The sequence below is a fragment of the Myripristis murdjan genome, chromosome 3, assembly GCF_902150065.1.
Source record: "Myripristis murdjan chromosome 3, fMyrMur1.1, whole genome shotgun sequence".
Taxonomy (NCBI): domain Eukaryota; kingdom Metazoa; phylum Chordata; class Actinopteri; order Holocentriformes; family Holocentridae; genus Myripristis; species Myripristis murdjan.
In genome coordinates, this window is record NC_043982.1 from 6,249,855 (window position 1) to 6,269,397 (window position 19,543).

Here is a 19,543-nt window from a genome sequence, read left to right on the forward strand (position 1 = left end):
AGCAAGCTCTTCTCTTGGTTCTCTCCCATGGCCCAAATAGAACTGAGAAGAAGAAAGGTTCAGTGATAATTCAGACTTTCAGGTCAACTTCAGCTGTGCGTAGCTGGATCGATCAGGGGTTGTTTGATTCTGTAAGATTTACGACAAATGGGGCTGCTGACATCCAAACCGTATCATCTTCATGGATTAACAATGTGCAACCAGATGTATTTGTGCCACAAACATGGTCTCCTGTACAAAGAAGAGCCATATAAAGCACAATAGAGCCACTAGTTTGACTTTTTCATATAGAAGAGAGCTCATTAACAGCAACATCTTCTGAAAAACCTTTGTGATAACATACTGTGAATTTGTAATGAGGACACTTTCTGGTGTTGTACCTTGAGCACTGGAGGCCTTTGGGGTGCGATGGGAGGTCCAGGCTGACTGTTCACCCCATCCCACACTGGTTGCGGCAACTATACGCAGCAGGTAGATGGTGTCCGGTTGCAGGTTCTCCAGGAGGTGCTGGGTCCTCTCTCCAGGAAGCTCCATCTGTGTGACAGCATGCTCAGTACTGGTGCGATAAGACAAGCGGTAGGCCGTGACCCGGCCACGACTTAGTTTGTCCGGGAGAGGCTGCCAAGAAACGTGGATGTCCGTGGGGCTGCGACTGGTCAGGCTGAGCTCAGGGGCGCGGAGGGGAACTGAGGATGGAAAGGACAAGAAAGGTGATGAAGGCATTCTCATGTCAGCAGATCTCACACCGTGTCAAAGAAAAGTGGGATATGCCCATCTAAAAATGCCATCTGTGTAGATTCATTTCTTCTCTTGCTGACACTTTATATTTGTAACATAATTGGTCCATTGAAAAGAAGTTTTGAGACAAACAAAGTCAGTCAGCTCCAAAATCGGTGCAAATGAAAGACATTTTGCATAACTCAGGAGTTACTTTTGCAATGAAAACAGTCTTGGAGTTTGGCTAGTACCAGAATATGTTTCAGCTATACGTACTCGTAGTGATATTGAGGCAACAATCTGACATACAGCCTTTAGCAGTGAAACTAATCAAAACACATTACTATTTTCCCCCTCATTCATTTTTGTTCAGCATCCATAGTAAAGCTGACCCCAAACCTGCCCTAAGCTTAACAGTCTCTGTAATACCATTTAATAATGTCAGCCATACAGAACAAACATGGCAGCCTTTGACCCACAGGCCAAGACCATGGGCAAATGAGGTCTGCCTGGAATTCAAAAACACTCCAGGGGTACAGGACATACACACAAACAGATAGAAATGGATACACACACACACAGACATACACGTGCCCATGTACACCAATAAGCTCCGTGGACACAAATGTTTTCATAATCCATTCTGTTCTCGGCAACATACAAAGATTGATTTGGCAAAACACCCAGTGTATATACCATCTATTCTATACTGAGTTGAGAATCAGTACTCTATAAAAGACCGTCAGTGACGTCTTTTATAGAGTACTGATTCTCACCTGGAGGGTCACAGCCCAAAAGTGGACTGCAGGTTGATTTGGTACAGTTCATGTGGTACAGTGCTTTTATTTGTTTTATTTATTTATTTATTTGTTTATTTTTATTTTGATCTACTGGTTCCCAGTGCAGATGCTCATTTAATGATTTGAAAATATGTATTTAAAAAATTACCTTATGCAAAAAAGAACTAAAAAAGGAAAACATAAGAAAAAAATATAAAAATAAAAAATAAACTTCTTGTCATTCAGATGAGAGTCTGGGCCAAAGAGGCAATTTTGAAATATTTCTGAAAGAACTAAAGGATACAAAAGTATTGTGGTTTACTTTTCTTTTTGCAAAATCCAACTGAATGGCCAAGATATGCACTGTGACTTAAGGACAAATGTGGATCCAGATGTGGATCATTACCAGTCGAAAACCATTATTATAGAAGGGTCTCTTTTAATTATCTCAAACTCTATGACTTTAGGATTTTTTTTTCAGATTCCTTAGGGAAAGGATGGCACTGAAACGTAATTAATACTGTTGTTTACTGCCTGCATTGGGTGCATGGCTCACCATCCTCGAGGGTGTGCTGGAACACATGGTCCGACATGCGACTGGCTCCCATGGGCATGTAGGCCACGATGTAGAAGGTGTAGTTGCGCGCAGGCTCCAAGTCATCAATAATGTAGCGAGTTGTATCATTGCCAATGACTACTTGATATTCCTCATTGTTCAAGCCTGGATCAACAACAAAAAGGTAAAAGGAGTTTTAAAAAAAGACTATAAAACACTTCAGAATGCTCATCTCAGGTTAAATACAATTTTTCCCTGTCCAAAATCTTAAAGGACCATTCCAGTGATTTTGCATGCTTAGTGTAATACCCAGAAAATAGTCCCCGGCCAAATGGTTGCTTTACACAGCCAGTTATCAGTTCTGTGGTTTATGAATGCTGATGACTTTGTTAGCCACAGAAGCATAATGTTATAAGGAGGGTGTTTCAACCAAAAATTAAAATTAGAAATTAGAATTTGGAAAATGGTTTGTTGCAATGAAAAAGGGGGAAAATTGTAATAAATGGGCCAAACATCCAAAATCACTGGCATGGTCCTTTAATGTGAAATCATCTCAATCATTATACAGCAGTATAATACAGCTCCTGGAGTTTAGTTGTATAAGGTTAGAAATAGCGGGAATTTTAATATTTACTTTAGGAAACTGACATTCAACTGTTCTGGCTGGCATTTTAAGCTCCAATCAAAATGTCACAACAGTTTCTCACATCACCTGCTGACCGATAGTTCTTTAATTGGTGCAGATTGGGAAAGTCACACAAAAGATGTGCCTGTCACATGGACACAAAGAATAGCTGGGCTGATTTCTGACCTTGTAAACAAGATCCTTGAGGGTAAACAAAAAACGCCTTGTCCATAGCCTGAATGCCTCAGTAAGCCTCCCTGAACAGTGTAACAAAACCTGCCTTCCCGTCCAAATCACACTTGCCTGCTGCCCTCACAGAATCCTGCACTTTTGGATTAGCACACTCCATCTCACAGACTAATTAGAGCCTCCATTTAGCCTCCCTGTGTCCTCAGGTGCAGAATGCACTGTCTGAAATTCCTGTCAATGTCAATGAGCAGCCATTCTCTGAGTCCAGGACCAGGGAGAACGTGCCACTAAATCTTAATCAAGAGCAGAATGTCCTTGACAGATGCCAGTTACTCAAGAATAAAACAGAGAATTTGCTGAAGTCGCTCTCTTTTTTCTGCATTCTTATCCTTACATAATCCAGCAGGTGTTCCTTTTGCTGCTTGAATTCTGTACATTTCACCTCCCCAACGGAGGTCAATGTCGTTACAATGGATGTAGTGCTTGAATGCACAGGATGAAGTTTTTTCCCTGAAATGTTGCAATTCTCAAATGTGACTCTTGTTGTCAACAACAAAAGCTCCCAGGAAATCTGAAAGGCTAAAAGGCTTTTCTTTTACTACTACAATACAAGCCTTGTGCTTCTGTGAATAGTTTGTGCCTGCATCCTGCATTTTATCAGTCAAAGGAGATCCTGCATCTTAAAACTCTCTCCATGCGACTGGGCAACAGTCTATTGAAGACCATTCCTGTTTGTAGAGAGAAAGCCGTTGTTCCTATTTTAGAGGAGGAATGACTTTTTTCCCTTGACCTCTGTCCACCAACACACTATTGACAACAGATGGTCATTCCACATTCCACTTTCAGGGCAAGAAGGAAGTGGAAGCATTTTAAGGATCTAAAATGCCAGTTCCTGAGGCTATGAAGTCCATTAACACATAATGTCTAAATATATTAAGTATTTCCTGCTGCTAGAGATAAAACCATGCACATGTGACAAAAGGACAAAAGAACATCTTTTCTGTGAGATGAAATCTCCAAAATGTATGTCCAAAATGCCACCATTTAAGGAGCTACAAAAAACATCCCTGTTTTAAGCTTGACAACTTTCAGGCTTTCCGCTGAGTTTTACAAGAGAATGGTGACATGTTCAAATCAAATTTCAGCCAAGTTAAAGGCAACAAAGCTGCTCAAAGCCAACAATAGATCCAAAGTACAACTGAAAAGGGCCTGCACTCACAAATTAATCATGAATACTCTTCTTTAATAATTAACATTTACGTATCTCTCGTAGACTATGGCGGGTTGCACAATTCTTCATTTGAAAATCACCAAAACTGGACTATTACAGTATGATCTGTGTGTTTGTTTCTGCCACATCACTCACCCTCAGCCTTCATGTAGTGTACTGAGTAGGCGATAACTTTATCCGAGTTATACAGAGGCCTCTCCCAAGCCAGCAGGATGGCGGAGCTGGACACGGTGTCGGCCCGGATGTTCCTGGGTGCACTGGGCCGGTCTTCTGACATCACCACGATGAGCCTCGCCATGGACAGGACGGACCCCTGCTCGTTCTCTGCCTGGCACTGATAGATGGCATCATCTTCAGGGATGATCTGGTTGATAATCAGTTTGCTGTGGGACACACACAAACACACACACACACACACACACACAGATGATGTGGACGAACACAGATGGCATCATCTTGAGGCTGTTCTATCAGTTCTAAGTCGTTAAGCTCCTTCGTCACCTTTACAAGCACAGAGAGATGGATGAAAAGTGGCAGCAATTTACAGGGAAACCAACTGAAACCTCGTTTGCACTATTGTAAATTATTCAGCTTCCTTCCTACTGTGGGGACAGGCTGATGAATTATTTATCTGAATCATTGTACATTGGAAAATAAAGACTATTAAAATAGGGTCTAAAGGGAAAAGGAGTAAGTTTTCCTGTTTTTTTATTCACTCAATTAAACGTTTATTTAAGTCTTGTAGTGAACTGAGGGAAGAATCCTCATTTAAAATGCAGCCCAGGGTACATTAAAGTAAAGTAAAACCAAAACCAAAACCAAAAAAATAAACAAATAAAATTAATCAGTCAACAAAACAAATTAAGCACAAAAACTATTAGTACACAATTAAAAACTATTAAAGCTGTATTCCCACAGATTTACTGTCAAACATCTAAACAAGTTTTAGGCCTAATCATGTCTCTGTGTACAGAAGTGGAAAGGAAAACCCACAAACAAAAGTACGAGAAAGATATATTGTTGACTTAAGATTTGAGACCTGTTGTACATCTTGATGCGCCCATTGGAGTGGATTTTCTCCCCGTTCTTCAGCCAGGTGATCTGGGGTGTGGGGACTCCTTCAGCCTGGCACACGAAGCGGGCAGTGCCAGCACGTGGGCGAGTCAGGCTCTCTGGCCATTCCACCAAGGAGGGTGGTGCTTCAAAGAGAAGCATCAGAAGCAATGAGAAACACATGTAGCAGCATCACAAAAGTTTCACTGCTTGAATAAAAGAACTAATTGATACCTCAATTTTAAGTTAACTCATAAAACACTGACCAACTACAAAAATAATCTCATCCCACTGGCAGATTTTTTCACTTGTTAAAAAAAAAAAAGATTTCAACACTAAATATGAGACTAAAAGACTTGTTAAAATGGTCATTTTTCAGTGCAGAACATATAAAGTCAGGCTGCTGTACATCTTTACCAAGCACAGTGATGTTGGCTGCAGCCACAGTATAGTTCCGTGTGCCAGGAGTGGTGGCTCTACACATGTAGACTCCTCCATGTTGGGGCTTGATGTCCGAGATCATAAGGTTGCCGTTTCCAAGCACTTTGGTGTTGTAAACATCAATAGATTTGCTGTCGGCTCGGCTCCAGGAGATCAGGGGTCGGGGATTTCCTGTAGCCATGCACTCCAGGATGGCACTCTGGTGCAGAGACACAGTCATATTCTGAGGCCCAGCAATGATGTGCGGCCTCTGGGGGAGTTTGGGGTGCAGAGCTACAGTGGGACAGAGGAGGAAAATATTGTAGTTTTACTGCATAAAAATGTGCCACAGCCACTAGTATACATTCAAGTGAAATGAAATAGAACAGGTGGATGAACTGTATAATGTACAAAAACAACGAATACACCAAAAAAACGTTATCTGTGGTGCTTGGTAAAGCAGCTGCTACATTACAAAGTGTTGGTGTTCATCCTCAAGCAACACGCTTCTTGCAAAAATAAATGCATTTTTAAAAATGCATACATTTTTTGTGCATTGGACAGGGGGTTTTCAAACTTTTTCATGTTCTGGACCCCCAAGCTCATTCTAATTAAGTCCCAGACTCCGACTTGATTTTGTTCTCGGGAGTCTGATATGACAAGATTAGATCAGTGATTCTGAATCAGTGTCAGATTTCTTGAATTTAAATGCATGTCAAAGGTTGAGGTCAGATGCCTTGGTGAAATGCAAAGCGCATTTTGAGGTGTAAAGAAGAGCAAGAAAGTCCAACAAAGAGTTTGTCACACTATTAGGAAAAGTTTTATTGGTTTGGGGCGTTGGAGTATCATTTAAAATACGCTGCTAAACAGCATGTTGCTGCTGGGTGACACACCTGGGGTAACAGTGAGGGTGGCCTCTGCGCTCCGTCGGCGGCTGGCGATGTTGGTGGCTGTGCAGCGGTAATTCCCAGCATGTGCTTGCTGCACGCCGTGGATCTGAAGAACACCACTGGGCAGGACTGTGATTCTGGATGCCACAATAACAGAGAGATGTGAAGAAAATTTCATCACTGACAGCACAGAGTAAATCAAACATCCCTTAAAACTAATAAAATGATTATATTTTCATGTTTCAAGCAACTCTCTATTAAGCATATACAAAATGAATCGTGAAGTGAAGCTGAAACCAAAAGAAAGTGTACCTTTCAGTGGCGAGAGGTAATGTGACCCGGTTGAACTCCCAAGTGATGATGGGAGGAGGGTGTGCAGTGATTTTGCAGGAAAACCTGGCAACTGAGCCTTCTGTCACCACTATGGATGTTGGTTGGATTGTAAAGGAGGAGATACCTGAGGCAAACAGAACAATGACAGTCAGTTTTAAATGAGTGACTTTTTTGTCTAACATTTTGCATTCAAACAATGAAATTGGAATGATGTTCTAATATTTGTTTTGCAACGTTTTCGTAATATCTGTATGTGTTCACACAGCTGTACATTATATCTTTATCAGTTATATCATTATATCAGTTGGATGTTACATGCTGTAGCCTGATACATTTTTTTTTTATCAGTTACTACTGAAGGGGAAGCTGAACAGATTTCTGTTTATGTACATGATGTTGCCTTATATCTTAAAACTTTTATACTTTTCTTTACAACAAAAGATCTTTTTTCTGAACTCCCACACACAATCACATAACAATCATATTAACAATTGTAGACCAATAACTTAACTGAGGAGTGATGAATGATTTATTGTAAACCTATAGCTTAATATTTTTCTCAGGAATTCACTATAACTTCCATCAACTCCTTTGAATCAACATATCGAGATTGAACTTTGCCTGAGCAGTGACATAGATGTTCCACTAAGTTCCACTATTGCACAAAACAATGTTTAAATCAAAGGATAAATATTACTTATCATTTAGGTGTTAACAATACAATGAGAAAGTCAAAGGAGACTCTGTTCCTGTGTTTTGAAACTGGTTCCTTGTGTTTCTTTCTCTGTGCCTTGACACCAACTTCACTTGGAAAACTAGAGCACATTAGAAGTCTAAACAAAGACATGATAAAAGTAGAAACCCTCTCAAATCTGTCCAAAGAAAGATAGAGACACCTCAACCAGTTAAGCAAAAAGTTTGAGGATAAGATAGACTATTGACATCCATGATATATAAAAACAATTAATATCAAACACGCATCAAAACTCAAACAACATACAGTTTATTGACTCTAGACCTGCAGCTCAAGCAGTGCAAGCAAAGAAAAAAAATATTCTTGCTCTTGGAATCTCTAATGAGGAATGCATATGTTGCTTATATACTTCTATAATAATGCTTCCCTCTCAGCTCGTATCTCTGAATGACCTCAAGCTGACATATTTCATAATGTCATCCATCTCTGTCAGATAAATCCAGAGCATATCAGAAAGCACAGATGCCTATCACCTAAAGCTTCAGAGCTGCTGAGTGCTGCAGGAGGGTGTTGATTGGAGTGCAACAACAACATTTTGCAAGGACAGTTTCCCTCAAAGTGACCAGTCATCAGCCACCAGCCGAACAACAGGCAAACCAACCCAGCATGAATAAGGCCTGTTACAGTGAAACAAGTGGCCAGCACTGAACCACCCAATTTGTCTGTTTTTTAGAATAATTTAAGTTTTTTTTTTCCTTTGGTAAATTCTGCCAACAACAACAGTTCCCCCCAGGCAGTAAAATTCCTGAAAGCCATTAAGGTCATTCACTGCTGTACCATCCCCCATCTCATCTAAAGACGTTGCAGAAGCTTCACGTCAATAATTTGTTAAAAGAAATCAATTGCACTGGTGCTCCTGATACAGAGCAAAACAAAATCTTAACAAAAAGCACCACAGCAAATGAATTATCATAATAAATCCAATAATCCTTGATGCAATAGAGAGTCTTGTTAAGCCAACAAACAGGATTTTGTTTTTCCAGTGAATGAAAAAACTAAATCTGTCCAACTTCATTCAAGTGACTGACATTATTTCTAGTTTTACATAGTTTGCATAGTGTCACGATGTAAAGCTCATGCGTGTTTTCAGGATGAAACTATCACCTCTTAGGTAATGGACAAACAAACACTGCGGTGCTCTTTGACCTCCATGCACATATCTAACCTCCTTCTGCTGTGATGAGCCATCAGCACTCAGCAGTGAAGAAACAGAGAGGAGCATTAAGTGGGACATCTGGTTGAACCAGTCAATATATTCAAGGTGTAAAAAACATCAAAATGAATTCTACCCTTGAACAAACTTAAGAGAGAACATCAAACCCACTGAGCCCACGTATACAAGACATATTCAGACATTCTCACAATATACAAAGCAAGCTATAAAAAAAGCAATATAGTTAAAATACTGCCTGAGAGAGAACCCTGAATGAGAAAAAAAGACAGTAAAAAAAATTTAAAATGTTAAACAAAAAAGAAAAAAAGAAAAATGAAACAATATCCAAAAATTAAGAGACAAATTATAAGAAAGTGACCTAAAAATGACCAGAATATCATTAAAAAATCATTGAAAAGAAAAAATGAAAAAACAGAAAATGACCAGAAAATTAGCAGAAAAAAGACCAAAACCTTCTAAATAATAATAAAAAAAAAACTTTTTAAAAACATATATATACTTATACTTATTATAGTATCTATATCTAGATATCTGTAGACAGATACAGATAGATTACACAAACAATGCCCACATGCTCTGTGAGTTACAAAGGGTTAGGGAATAATTAAAAGAATTTCAAAAATCTAAGGGAATAAAACATACACTTAAGGATGGAAATGCCCTCCATATGCTTCACAAATGGCAAAAACTGACTTGCTCTGCCCTGAGCTCACCCACTGCCAACCCTGCTCTGTTGAATTACTTATCAAGCATTTGGAGGCGAACCAATGCAGACTACCTATGGTTTCTTCCAACAGGTCAGATCAGATTTCACACAGAAGTCAGCACTGGATATCTAAGCACATTATAGTCTCTCCACACAGAGAACTGCAAAAGACAACATGCTGTGTTGAGCTCTGCTTTCGAGAAATGTCAAATAGGAAATCCCTATCCTGTCATAAACACACAGCAGTGTCCATGGGAGCCATGATGGATCGCTGAATGTAAATTGTGTTGCCAGGTGTTACGGTGCTAAACAGCAGGAGAGCTCTGGCTGCCAAGCAAAACAGTCACTGAATCATGACCACTGCACGCTGACAGCATTTAGTCTCCCTTAGAGAGGAGGACACCCTGAAAATCATCCAAATAAAGCTAATATCTCGACAGTTTTTGCCCACAAGGGCCTGAGATCAAATTAAATAAATTTAAACTCTTTACCAGCATTTGGCATTCTCATTTGAAATGCTGTGTTTTCTCTTTCACCATGTATTAAATGTAAATGTTGATCAATTACAAAAAAAACTCACCACCAGACATTTTATTTTAGATTTTATTGGGACAAAATGGAACTAGATTAAAGGGTCACTTGTGGGGATAAATAGGAATAGCAACCCTGTTAAAAAAACATACACTGTGGCCACAACCTTCTTTTCTGCATTTGAACAAACTGCCCTCTTAGCCCGCTCTTTTCCTGAGTCCTTTTGCCATGGATATGTTTAATCAAATTAGTTTTGAGCTCTTAGGCCTCTTGGGTTGTAGGCACAGTGCTGTGCTGTACTGTGGATGTTTGATGTGTAGAGAGAAGTGGGGGTGGGCATGCAGCCCCCAACCCCCACCAAAGGCCTCACATCGACTCTAAAAAAGTCTCTAATGTGCTGAAGTGATATAACTAGAAGGCACAAGAGATGAGCTGCACTGATCCTCTGCCTCCACACTTTGCCTTCAGTCAGATGATGCTAGATTGACAAACAGCAGGATCTTCATTGATTATTGATTAACTACTAAAGCTGGGTTGAAAATCTATAACAGCTAGGGTTTGTCAAGCATTGGCCAAGGCTGCTGAAAACAGGAGATTGACCTTCTGGTTTGAGGGATGATGTTTGCCAAAGGGCATCTAATGTTCCTTTATGAAATAATCAAGGCAAACACTTTGAGGACAAAGGTTCTCTGATCTGTATAATTACCTGTACTAACACACTGAGCCATCTATTACCAATGTCTTACAAATTCAACTATTGAAAAAAGAACTTTCACAATCATGTTTTCCTTTCCCTTTATTTTACCAAAACACACTTATTAAGAGTTAAAAGGGAAATCTAAATTTAATTACATTGTTTACCAGCTTGTTTCAAACGAGGGGTAAATACCTTAGCCTGTGTATTCTCAATGAGCATGAAAAAAACTGGTCTGACCATCTGCCCTTCCCAGCAACCTCACCTCTCACCTCTGACCTCCACAAATCCTGGCCAGTGCACAACTCAGCCCTGCACAGTCCTGCATGACCACCCCAGAACAGCACCAGGGCTTGCTGCTCCTCAGAAAACTGACAATCAATCACTCAGTGCCTTCTCCAACTGGGAGAGAGAGACTACACTGACTTTCTGCTATCTTTAAATGCTATGTTGTAATCCGCTCTAACACCATTTTCTCTTCTGCAGCTCTGACATTTGACAGTTGTTGCCAACACAAGGAAAAACACCAATCTGTTGTTATACACGCAGGCCAGTTGTCAAAGCATTACACCACTGGCACAATGGCTGGTAAATACAATAAAGTTATACGCTACCTTTATTGTCTACAAATGGCAAGGGGCTGTCTTTCCCCATCTCTGCTTTCACTGTCTAAAAGACAGTGAAAGCAGCAGAAATTCACTCTCAGGCAAAATTAACCGAGGCAGCTTAAATCCCAGTGTTAAGTTTTTGCATGTTTTTTTTTTTATGCCAACTAAATCTGCAGATGATTATTATTAGTAGTCGCATCAACCTAGTTTTATGGTAAATTTTTGGTCTTTTTTGATAGTTTTCAGGTCATTTTCTGGTACTTTTTTTCTTCTAATGTATAGGTCATCTTCTTGTGACTTTTTACTAATTTCTTGCAAATTTTCAGGTCATTTCTTGCTTTTTTTTTGCCAAAGCCAAATAAATTGCAGCACATTGTTTCCCTTTAATAAATTATGCAATGACAGCTAATTAACTCCCTTGCTTGCAAATCAGTCAAAAATAAATCAAATATTTTCACATTCTAGTGTGTCAGACAAGTAGTTACATTGCTGTACGACGAGTTTAAATGGTATAGTAGGGATTATTTTCTTGACTCCACAGCCAAATCACTCAGTCCTCTTTTATTAGCTACTGTAATGTCAGGAGTTGCAAGTCCCTGCTGAACTGCAGCCAACTTCACGCTCTCCACAGCCACACCCGAAAACACTCTTAAGCCAGCTATCTTTGCCTTGTTGCCTTGCAGCTGGTCTCTGCCTTGTCATAACTTCACCCAGTTTCAGCCACAGTCTAAACGCATTTCAACATCCTGGTTGATAGAAGCTATTTGTGTTGAGTTACCAGCCCCCCCCCAGGGTCCAATCTTTTTGGGGAGACATTAAGATTGATCGTCTCATTCTGATGCCGCAGGCTGCATGGTATATTAATGGAATTCCGCACTGCAAAACCTTAATCGTCCTTTTATTCTTTGCATATTATGTGAACATATCTGCTTATGTGAATCTTCCTGATTGAAATAAGTCTCTTTATAAGACTGCTTTCACTAAGACAATGACATCAAAAAGTTTCATTGGTACTCTTTGAAAGAAGTTTAAGAATAAGGTCTTTCTGTTCTCTTTGGTTGATCTTGCAGAGTTTCACCTTGTGATAGGACCTTTCACTGCTAACTAGCCTACTAATGCATCACATAGGCTTTCTAATTAATGGTACAAATGCAGCACAACACAAATGAGTTGAGTGATGAGTCCTTTAAAATGTTCAGCGACCCCACCAGACATTAATAAAGCGTTCTGAGAAAAAAAAAAAGAAGAAGAGGGCTGATAAGCAGAGAGAAGAATGCAAAGCTGAAAAGCCCCACAAATCGATCATTGGCTGGATGGCAGATGTAATGCAGCTCTACACAGGCTGCAGGATAGTCAAGTGACCACTGACCTGGCTAAACAAAGAGCTGTTCCCATGAGCAGTGTGACCTCTCACAGAGCAGGGAGGTGGGGGAGTGGGGTTAGAAGGGGGCATTCATCCCCTCCTCCAATCCCTTATCTTGCCACAAAGTTTTCCAATCATTCAACAGCCACCCTCCACTCACCAGAGACAGTGCGTTCATTGTCTCTAATCTTTGTATCAGAACATACAGCTGAAGAAGTCAATCTGCTCCGTAATTACTGTTTTATTCTTTCTTTCAAAATCATTTGATAGGGGAGAACAATATATAACTTGAGTGTTATTGTAGCACAAAATGCCAATGAAGAGATGCTCATGAAAACAAAGTAGACACACTGGTTGCAATCATTAAAGCAGCTGATAAAAATAGAGGAATGTCCAGCATTATTGCAGGAAAGATTTAGGTCCTGTTCTCTGTCTCCATCTATTGAACAGTTTAAAGAAACCTTTAACCTCTGGAACTGCCGTTAAAGGGAACCATGGTAACCTTTCAGGTCCAGCAGAGGAGAAAAACAAGATTCCAGGCCTTGAGCTATTTCACTTAAGGGTGTTTCATTCATTCACACCCCATCTCATACTGTGCCAAGTTTGCTTTCTTCTTATTGTGGCTTCTAATTGTGCCGAGCCACTGCAAGTCAGATGAACTCCTTAGCAACCAATAATAATGCTGTGGTCCTGTCCCAGCTGCGTACAGATACACCAGTAAGGTAAAATCCAACTTTTTAAGTTGACAGCAGCAGCTTAGTCAAATAACCCCTCTGAGACTCTTTGTGCTCTGGGCTTTAGATGTGAATAAAGTTAATATCTTTATTATTAAAATAAAACAGCACTCAGTGTAAAAATTCACATTTATATTAGAACCCAAAACAGTCAACTCAGCAGTTGTGAGAATGACCAAACCCCTCTCAAATCTAGACACAAGCAAACCAACAACCTTATGTATTTTGTAATTTGTAGTTTGTAATGATGAACTACAACCTACAGGTCGTCCATAGACATTCAGTGAGAAACACATTTGTTGGACTGTTTCTTAGAGTAGTACATAGAAATAAACTTCATATTGCAGTGCTAGCATTGTGTCAATAATCCTCTGCAATCTTATACTTATCTTTTCCTTAGGGCTGGGCAATATATTGATAACGCATTAATATCGTGGTATAAGACTAGATATCTGGGATTTTGGATATCATGGTATCATGATTCGGCAAAAGTGTTGTCTTTTCGTGGTTTTAAAGGCTGCATTACAGTAAAGAGATACAATTTTTTGAACTTATTAATCTGTTCTAGCTGTTCTATTATTTGCTTCTACCTGCTTTGTCATCATATCCACATTAATAATGATTGTTTATCAAAAATCTCATTTTGTGAAACATTTTGTGAAAGTGCCAATACTCATCACTACAATATCACCACATGGACCTGGTAAGGTCAAGGTAAAAAAAAAATATTGTAATATTTGATTTTGTCTATTTCGCCCAGCCCTAACTTTCCCACTCAGTCTCTATATAGCTGTACATCGCACTTTAGGTTGTATGGGACAAATTGTTTTTGTCCTTGCAAGAAGGTGATGGATGTTCAATAATACTTTTCACACTGTCCTGGATGTGCCATGTTATGCAACATTATGAAACCATTTATATATGAGGGAGATGAGTTATATGTTTGTTTGAGAAGCGCTAATCATGAGAGCATATCTTGTCTAGCATACAGACATATCTTTTCATTTTTTCTAAATATCTGCTTTGTGCAGATTCATGTCAGCTATTGCAACACGTACCCTACCTACCTCATGACTCACCCCATCTGACTGAAATACCATGCTAAACAATACGTTCATTTCCAGAGGATAGTCACAAGGTCAGAAAAAGATGGGACTGTGGCTACAAAGCAAATGGTCACAGCAAACCTTTAATTCAACTACCTCTGATGAATCCAGCAGCAACAGTGCACAGCTAAATTGCATTTATCGATCAATTATGTAAGCAACAATTAAGCTTATGTAGCTAAACTAAAATCAGGACAATCAGACACATAGTCCACTGCATCAACAGGAAAACACTTGATAACATTATGTCACCCTGGTGCATTGTAAACAAAGCCAAGGGTGAGCTGTCCTTCAGCAAAAGACAAGCATCAGCTTCCCTCTAGGATGACCAGGCATTCCCATTTGATGTTTTGCCCTTCAATTTCCACTTTGGAGGACAACATTAGTATAATTAGGCAAAGTCTAATGATTGAAAGTCTGGGTAATTTTTAGTAGAAAGATTTTACACCATCCATAACAAATCTGTCATTGATTTCTGCCAGCTACCCTGATAATGAACAATTTGAATTGTTCCACATTTGTTTTAATTTAGCTTTCATCAGACAGCTCCCGAGGTTCTTTAACACAAGAGGCAGCATTAGGTTGACCACTTTACACCAACATAACACTGTTAGTATAGAAGAGGTACCATCAGTTCGATGGACATTAAAAGACATTGACTCACAGTTCCTTGTGTACCTGTGGTCACGTGGTGCAAGAGGCCTAAAAGGGCGAGTTGAGGATGCAATCTTTCACCTGAAATCCCCATCAATCTGAAGCCTATTGACAGAGGTCACGTGATGAGGCTCATATGTCACATGCCTATTCATCACAAGGCCAAAACCCCCCTCACCTTTGTGATTTAGCAAGCCAGTGTTCAAGGTAACTGATTATATTCTTTTAAACCCTGTAGCAGATCTTCTGCTTTAGCATATGAGCATCTGTGCTCAGGATGAAAAGGCAGAGGCAATCCCACATGTGAACCAAAAAACAACAGATCAATCGCTATTCTCTACACTGGCCTTAATCATGATTTATACAGAACTGAGCCAAAGGAAAGGACTTGGTAGCATGACTGATAATGAGGGATATCTAACAGGGCCAGAGGTGACAAGAGGCTCTGGACAGAAGCTATTGAAGTTACTAAAGGTCCAGACATGCTGCACTATCAATCTTCCTGCTCAGGAATTTAACACGTGAAAAGATCTCAGGCCACACAAACACTTCAATTCAACTTTTCATAAAAACTTAACTCCACAGAAAGAGTTCCTTAAGTGAAACACGAGTGCCACAAACACATCTATGACAAATGACGTATCTTCAAAAGCACTGGGAAGATTTCTACAGGAGAAAAAAACAATGTATAATAGATAATTAGATGTACTTTATTGATCCCCAATTGGAAATTCTTGAAATTAATGAAGATGGCCATCCTTACTTTTACATCAAAATTAAACTTAGAAACAATCTCTGATCTCACATGTAACATTAACATAATTAGCTTTGCTGTGATGAATAGGCCCAGCTGTTATGTCCACTGATATCTGGACAAACAATTGCCCCCAAAGAAACTCTTTTCTTCTGGGTGGAGGGGGGGGGGGGGGGGGGGGGACAAAAAGGGTCAGAGTGAAAAGCTTTTCTCTCTTTGGCCAGAGTAGTGAAGCAGAAAACAATTGTGCAGAGCTTCCAGCCCCTACTACCCTGGTCAGGCCTGCAATAAAGTTTGGTCATTTAGACACTCAGGGTAAGGCTGGGGTATTAGATAACGGCAATTCACATTTGTGTGTGTGTGTGTGTGTGTGTGTGTGTGCTGCTCTCAACAACCCCCACTGCTACCTTTGTTTCCTTCAACTAAGCATTTCTCAGGTATGTGCAAATTTTATGAGCTTCCAGATAGACCCTCCAGCAGGTCTAAGTGCCATTTTAAAACAAACTAGTAAACTCTACTGGCAGCATTTATCGCCTCTTAAATTTGAACTATAAAGCACATAAACCACTCAATTTATTAATAAAACTACAGACACTTGTACTATTCAGTAAACATCAGGATAGAGACCTGGATCAGGGCCAAAAATCATACAGACATATGTATGTATGCTGGTTAAGTAGTTTCAGAATAATTCATAGAAGTTTGTTCAAATATCTTGGGAATGTCATTTAACTCAAAATAACTTAATTTTTTTTATGTTCTATAAAGCCAAACCCACCAAACAATCATCTAACAATCATGTCAAGAATGTGGGAAACATGTGATTTCACAAGCTGCCATGTCTTTATTTTAAACATGTTTTCCACTAATCATTTAAAGTATTCACAAAGCACACATGAGTATGAATCCATCTTGGGGAAAACAGTAGACGACCTTGTCTCAACATTTGGATTCACTCAAACTTCAGGATCACATCAGAGGAGGAATGTACTCTAATTGCATACTTTGCCATGTAGGACAATTTGCTGTGTATTAGCGATCCTTTTCATCCAAAATAGTCACACAATAGTAAAATGATTGATTAAATTAAGTTTTAACCATCCTGCATGGAATGTTTTTTTTTTTTTTTTTTTTTTTACAAAGTAGCATGACAAGAAGGATGGCCCTGGGGGTAGGGCGGGGTATTTTGGAGTTGGTGACACCCAAGAATAAGATCCCAAAAGACCAACTCTGCCTGAAGCATCCCTGCTCCCCCGCAAGGGGGACAGGCCAGCTTGCGCAGCGCTGGAGGAACAAGCATCCCAAAAGAACAATTCCTCCAGCGAGGAGCAATAACATGAAAGGCTGGCCCTGGTGAATAGGGGTCATCTGTTCTTTTAGCATCGGAGAAATGCTGTCCTGGACTGCTCCTAACCTTTCAAATCTTCAGCTCCTTCATTAACACACCAATGGGGCATATTCTCCTTCCAAATAGTATCCTTTTAAGGCTCTAACTTTGAAGACATTATCCCCTCTCCCCCTTCTGCTGCCAATAATGCCTTCTCACATTAGGTGGATTAAAGAAGCTAAGATGCCCAAAATACAACATTAAGCAGTGCAAAAAGAGGATGATCCATCCAGGCAGATTTGAAACCGGATACGTGCCCCCTCATTTTCCACACAAACACACAGCTGTAGACTGTTAAATAGCCATATCCACTGATGACAACAGACAAATACAAGCCATGTAACTCTAGCTGAACATTTAGAGTCACCCATCACTTCACATCACACATCCTCCTCCGCAGTTTTTGCTATTTTTTTTTTTTTTTTGATGACACTTACTTGCGATTGTAAGACGAGCTTTCTGGCTCAGGATTGCTCCATACTTGTTCTGAGCGAGGCACTGATAAAACCCTTCATCTGATTTGTCTCCTCTTCTGCTTTCCACCTCCGAAATGTAAAGGGAACCATTGGTGAGAAGGTAGATCCGCTCGCTCTCCACCAGTTTTATCCCATTTTTGAGCCATCTGACATCAATAGGTGCCTCTCCGTGCGCCTGACAGTCCAAAATAACAGCATCTTTCCGCATGACGGTGACATCATGGGGCTCCTTGATAAAAAATAACTCACTAAAACACAAAACACCTGTAGAAAGAGGGAAGATAGCAGTCAGTGTTTGTAAGTAGGATAACAACACTTAAGATTATGAGGTGTTTGGCTCTCAGTATGGGGTCAACTGTCAGGTTAGAAGCCAATCTTCACATCAGTGTAACTAGTTTATTTCAGTCTGCATGCTTGCTTTCTTGTGGAGTCAAATTAATTACATTGAACACTGGCAGGTATGGATCTCTAACAATGGCTAATATCAGGTATCAAAGGATTAATAAAGTATCATTCATTCATTCATTCAAATTGTTTATCAACTCAACTCAATCCAAGTGTGACGCAAATTAAAATGTTCTATTAAGGTGAAATATTACATGTGAAAGGCTTGGAGCCTTGCCAGCAGGAGCTCCACTGTCCTTAGCTACAGTAATCACATTTCCAAATGTCTCGATTCCACTTTAATCCAATTACTTATGGCTCATAAAGTCACGAGCTGAAGGTGAACAGATGATCCTATTACTCCCTTACTGAAATCCCACCATGAAATTCATCTAATGCTTCATTAAGGTGACCTTTTGTGGAGTGAACAGAGAAATAATGTCATTCCTAACTCGCGGCGTAACAGTAGAATACATTACAGCTTAATTTATGATTCACAGCAATGGCCTCATCGCCTATTCGTCTATGTAATGTTTTCATTTCAATAACATTCAAGGATGACATTTGCAAAGTACAGTTTGTTAACCAGGGTTTGATACCCCAAAACAAGGCAAGGGACCATTGAAGAAAACTAACTTATTATTACCAAATACATGATAGTAGCCTAAGGTGATATTTTTTGAGGGGTTATCACATATTTAACTCAGTTTAAGTGTAATGGTGCCATCATTTACTCTAACGTAGTGTAATACAGTCAGAGTAAATGACAGCATAGTACCGAGTAAAGTCGACCAGCCGAGACATGGGCTGTCTGTTTTAGGTTTGAATATTTTAACTGTCATGGGAGTTTCTTCTCGAGTGATAACTTTTGCTGCGGTCTGTTGAGGTCCATGTTAATATTGTAAAAGAGTTTATCTCCACTAAACCAACTGTGAGGAAGCTATGGCATTACCTGAAACATCAATTCACTTCGTCCGTGTCGACCTTCATGAAGCGACAGGGGCACAGACAAGTTTTGCATTTCATTTTCTAGCTACAAATTTGAATTGAGCTACTTGTAACGGACCAAAACTTGACATGAAAAGTGATGCGCAGGCGGTTAATAGTGTCCTCTGTTTCTCGTAAATTTGAGTAAAAATGCTGCTTACCTGAGATTGGAAGAAAAACGACACAAAACAGCAAACGCTGGTATAATTTCCTTTTGACAGGCGCCATTTATCTGAATTGTCCGTGCATGCTAGTCTCGCATCGTTGTGTCCTCCAGACGGACTGGGCTGCTACTACTGACCACGACTGACCGACACAGCACAGGCGCTTGGGCTTTTTCCGGTGCCTGAATGAATGGATGGACATCCCCATTGAAGCTCACAGACTCTGGAGCAGTCTGATCCATCACGCCACCTAGCGGCAGGTCAGGGAGGGAGC

The 19,543-nt window shown here is 39.9% G+C and overlaps 1 protein-coding gene across 1 annotated transcript in view; it reads right to left on the reverse strand.

Annotated features, from left to right (window-relative positions):
* prtga (protogenin homolog a (Gallus gallus)) overlaps positions 1 to 19,333 on the reverse strand; it is a 33,431-nt gene extending 14,098 nt beyond the window's left edge. The window contains exons 1-9 of the mRNA XM_030081804.1: positions 19,267 to 19,333; positions 17,696 to 17,998; positions 6,773 to 6,917; positions 6,464 to 6,597; positions 5,568 to 5,864; positions 5,137 to 5,296; positions 4,233 to 4,480; positions 2,053 to 2,217; positions 381 to 686 (exon numbers count right to left, since the gene is read on the reverse strand). Of these exons, the coding sequence (XP_029937664.1) occupies positions 381 to 686; positions 2,053 to 2,217; positions 4,233 to 4,480; positions 5,137 to 5,296; positions 5,568 to 5,864; positions 6,464 to 6,597; positions 6,773 to 6,917; positions 17,696 to 17,998; positions 19,267 to 19,333 (1,825 nt within the window). The remainder of the gene's footprint in view (positions 1 to 380; positions 687 to 2,052; positions 2,218 to 4,232; positions 4,481 to 5,136; positions 5,297 to 5,567; positions 5,865 to 6,463; positions 6,598 to 6,772; positions 6,918 to 17,695; positions 17,999 to 19,266) is intronic.
* Between the last annotated feature and the right edge of the window lie 210 nt (positions 19,334 to 19,543).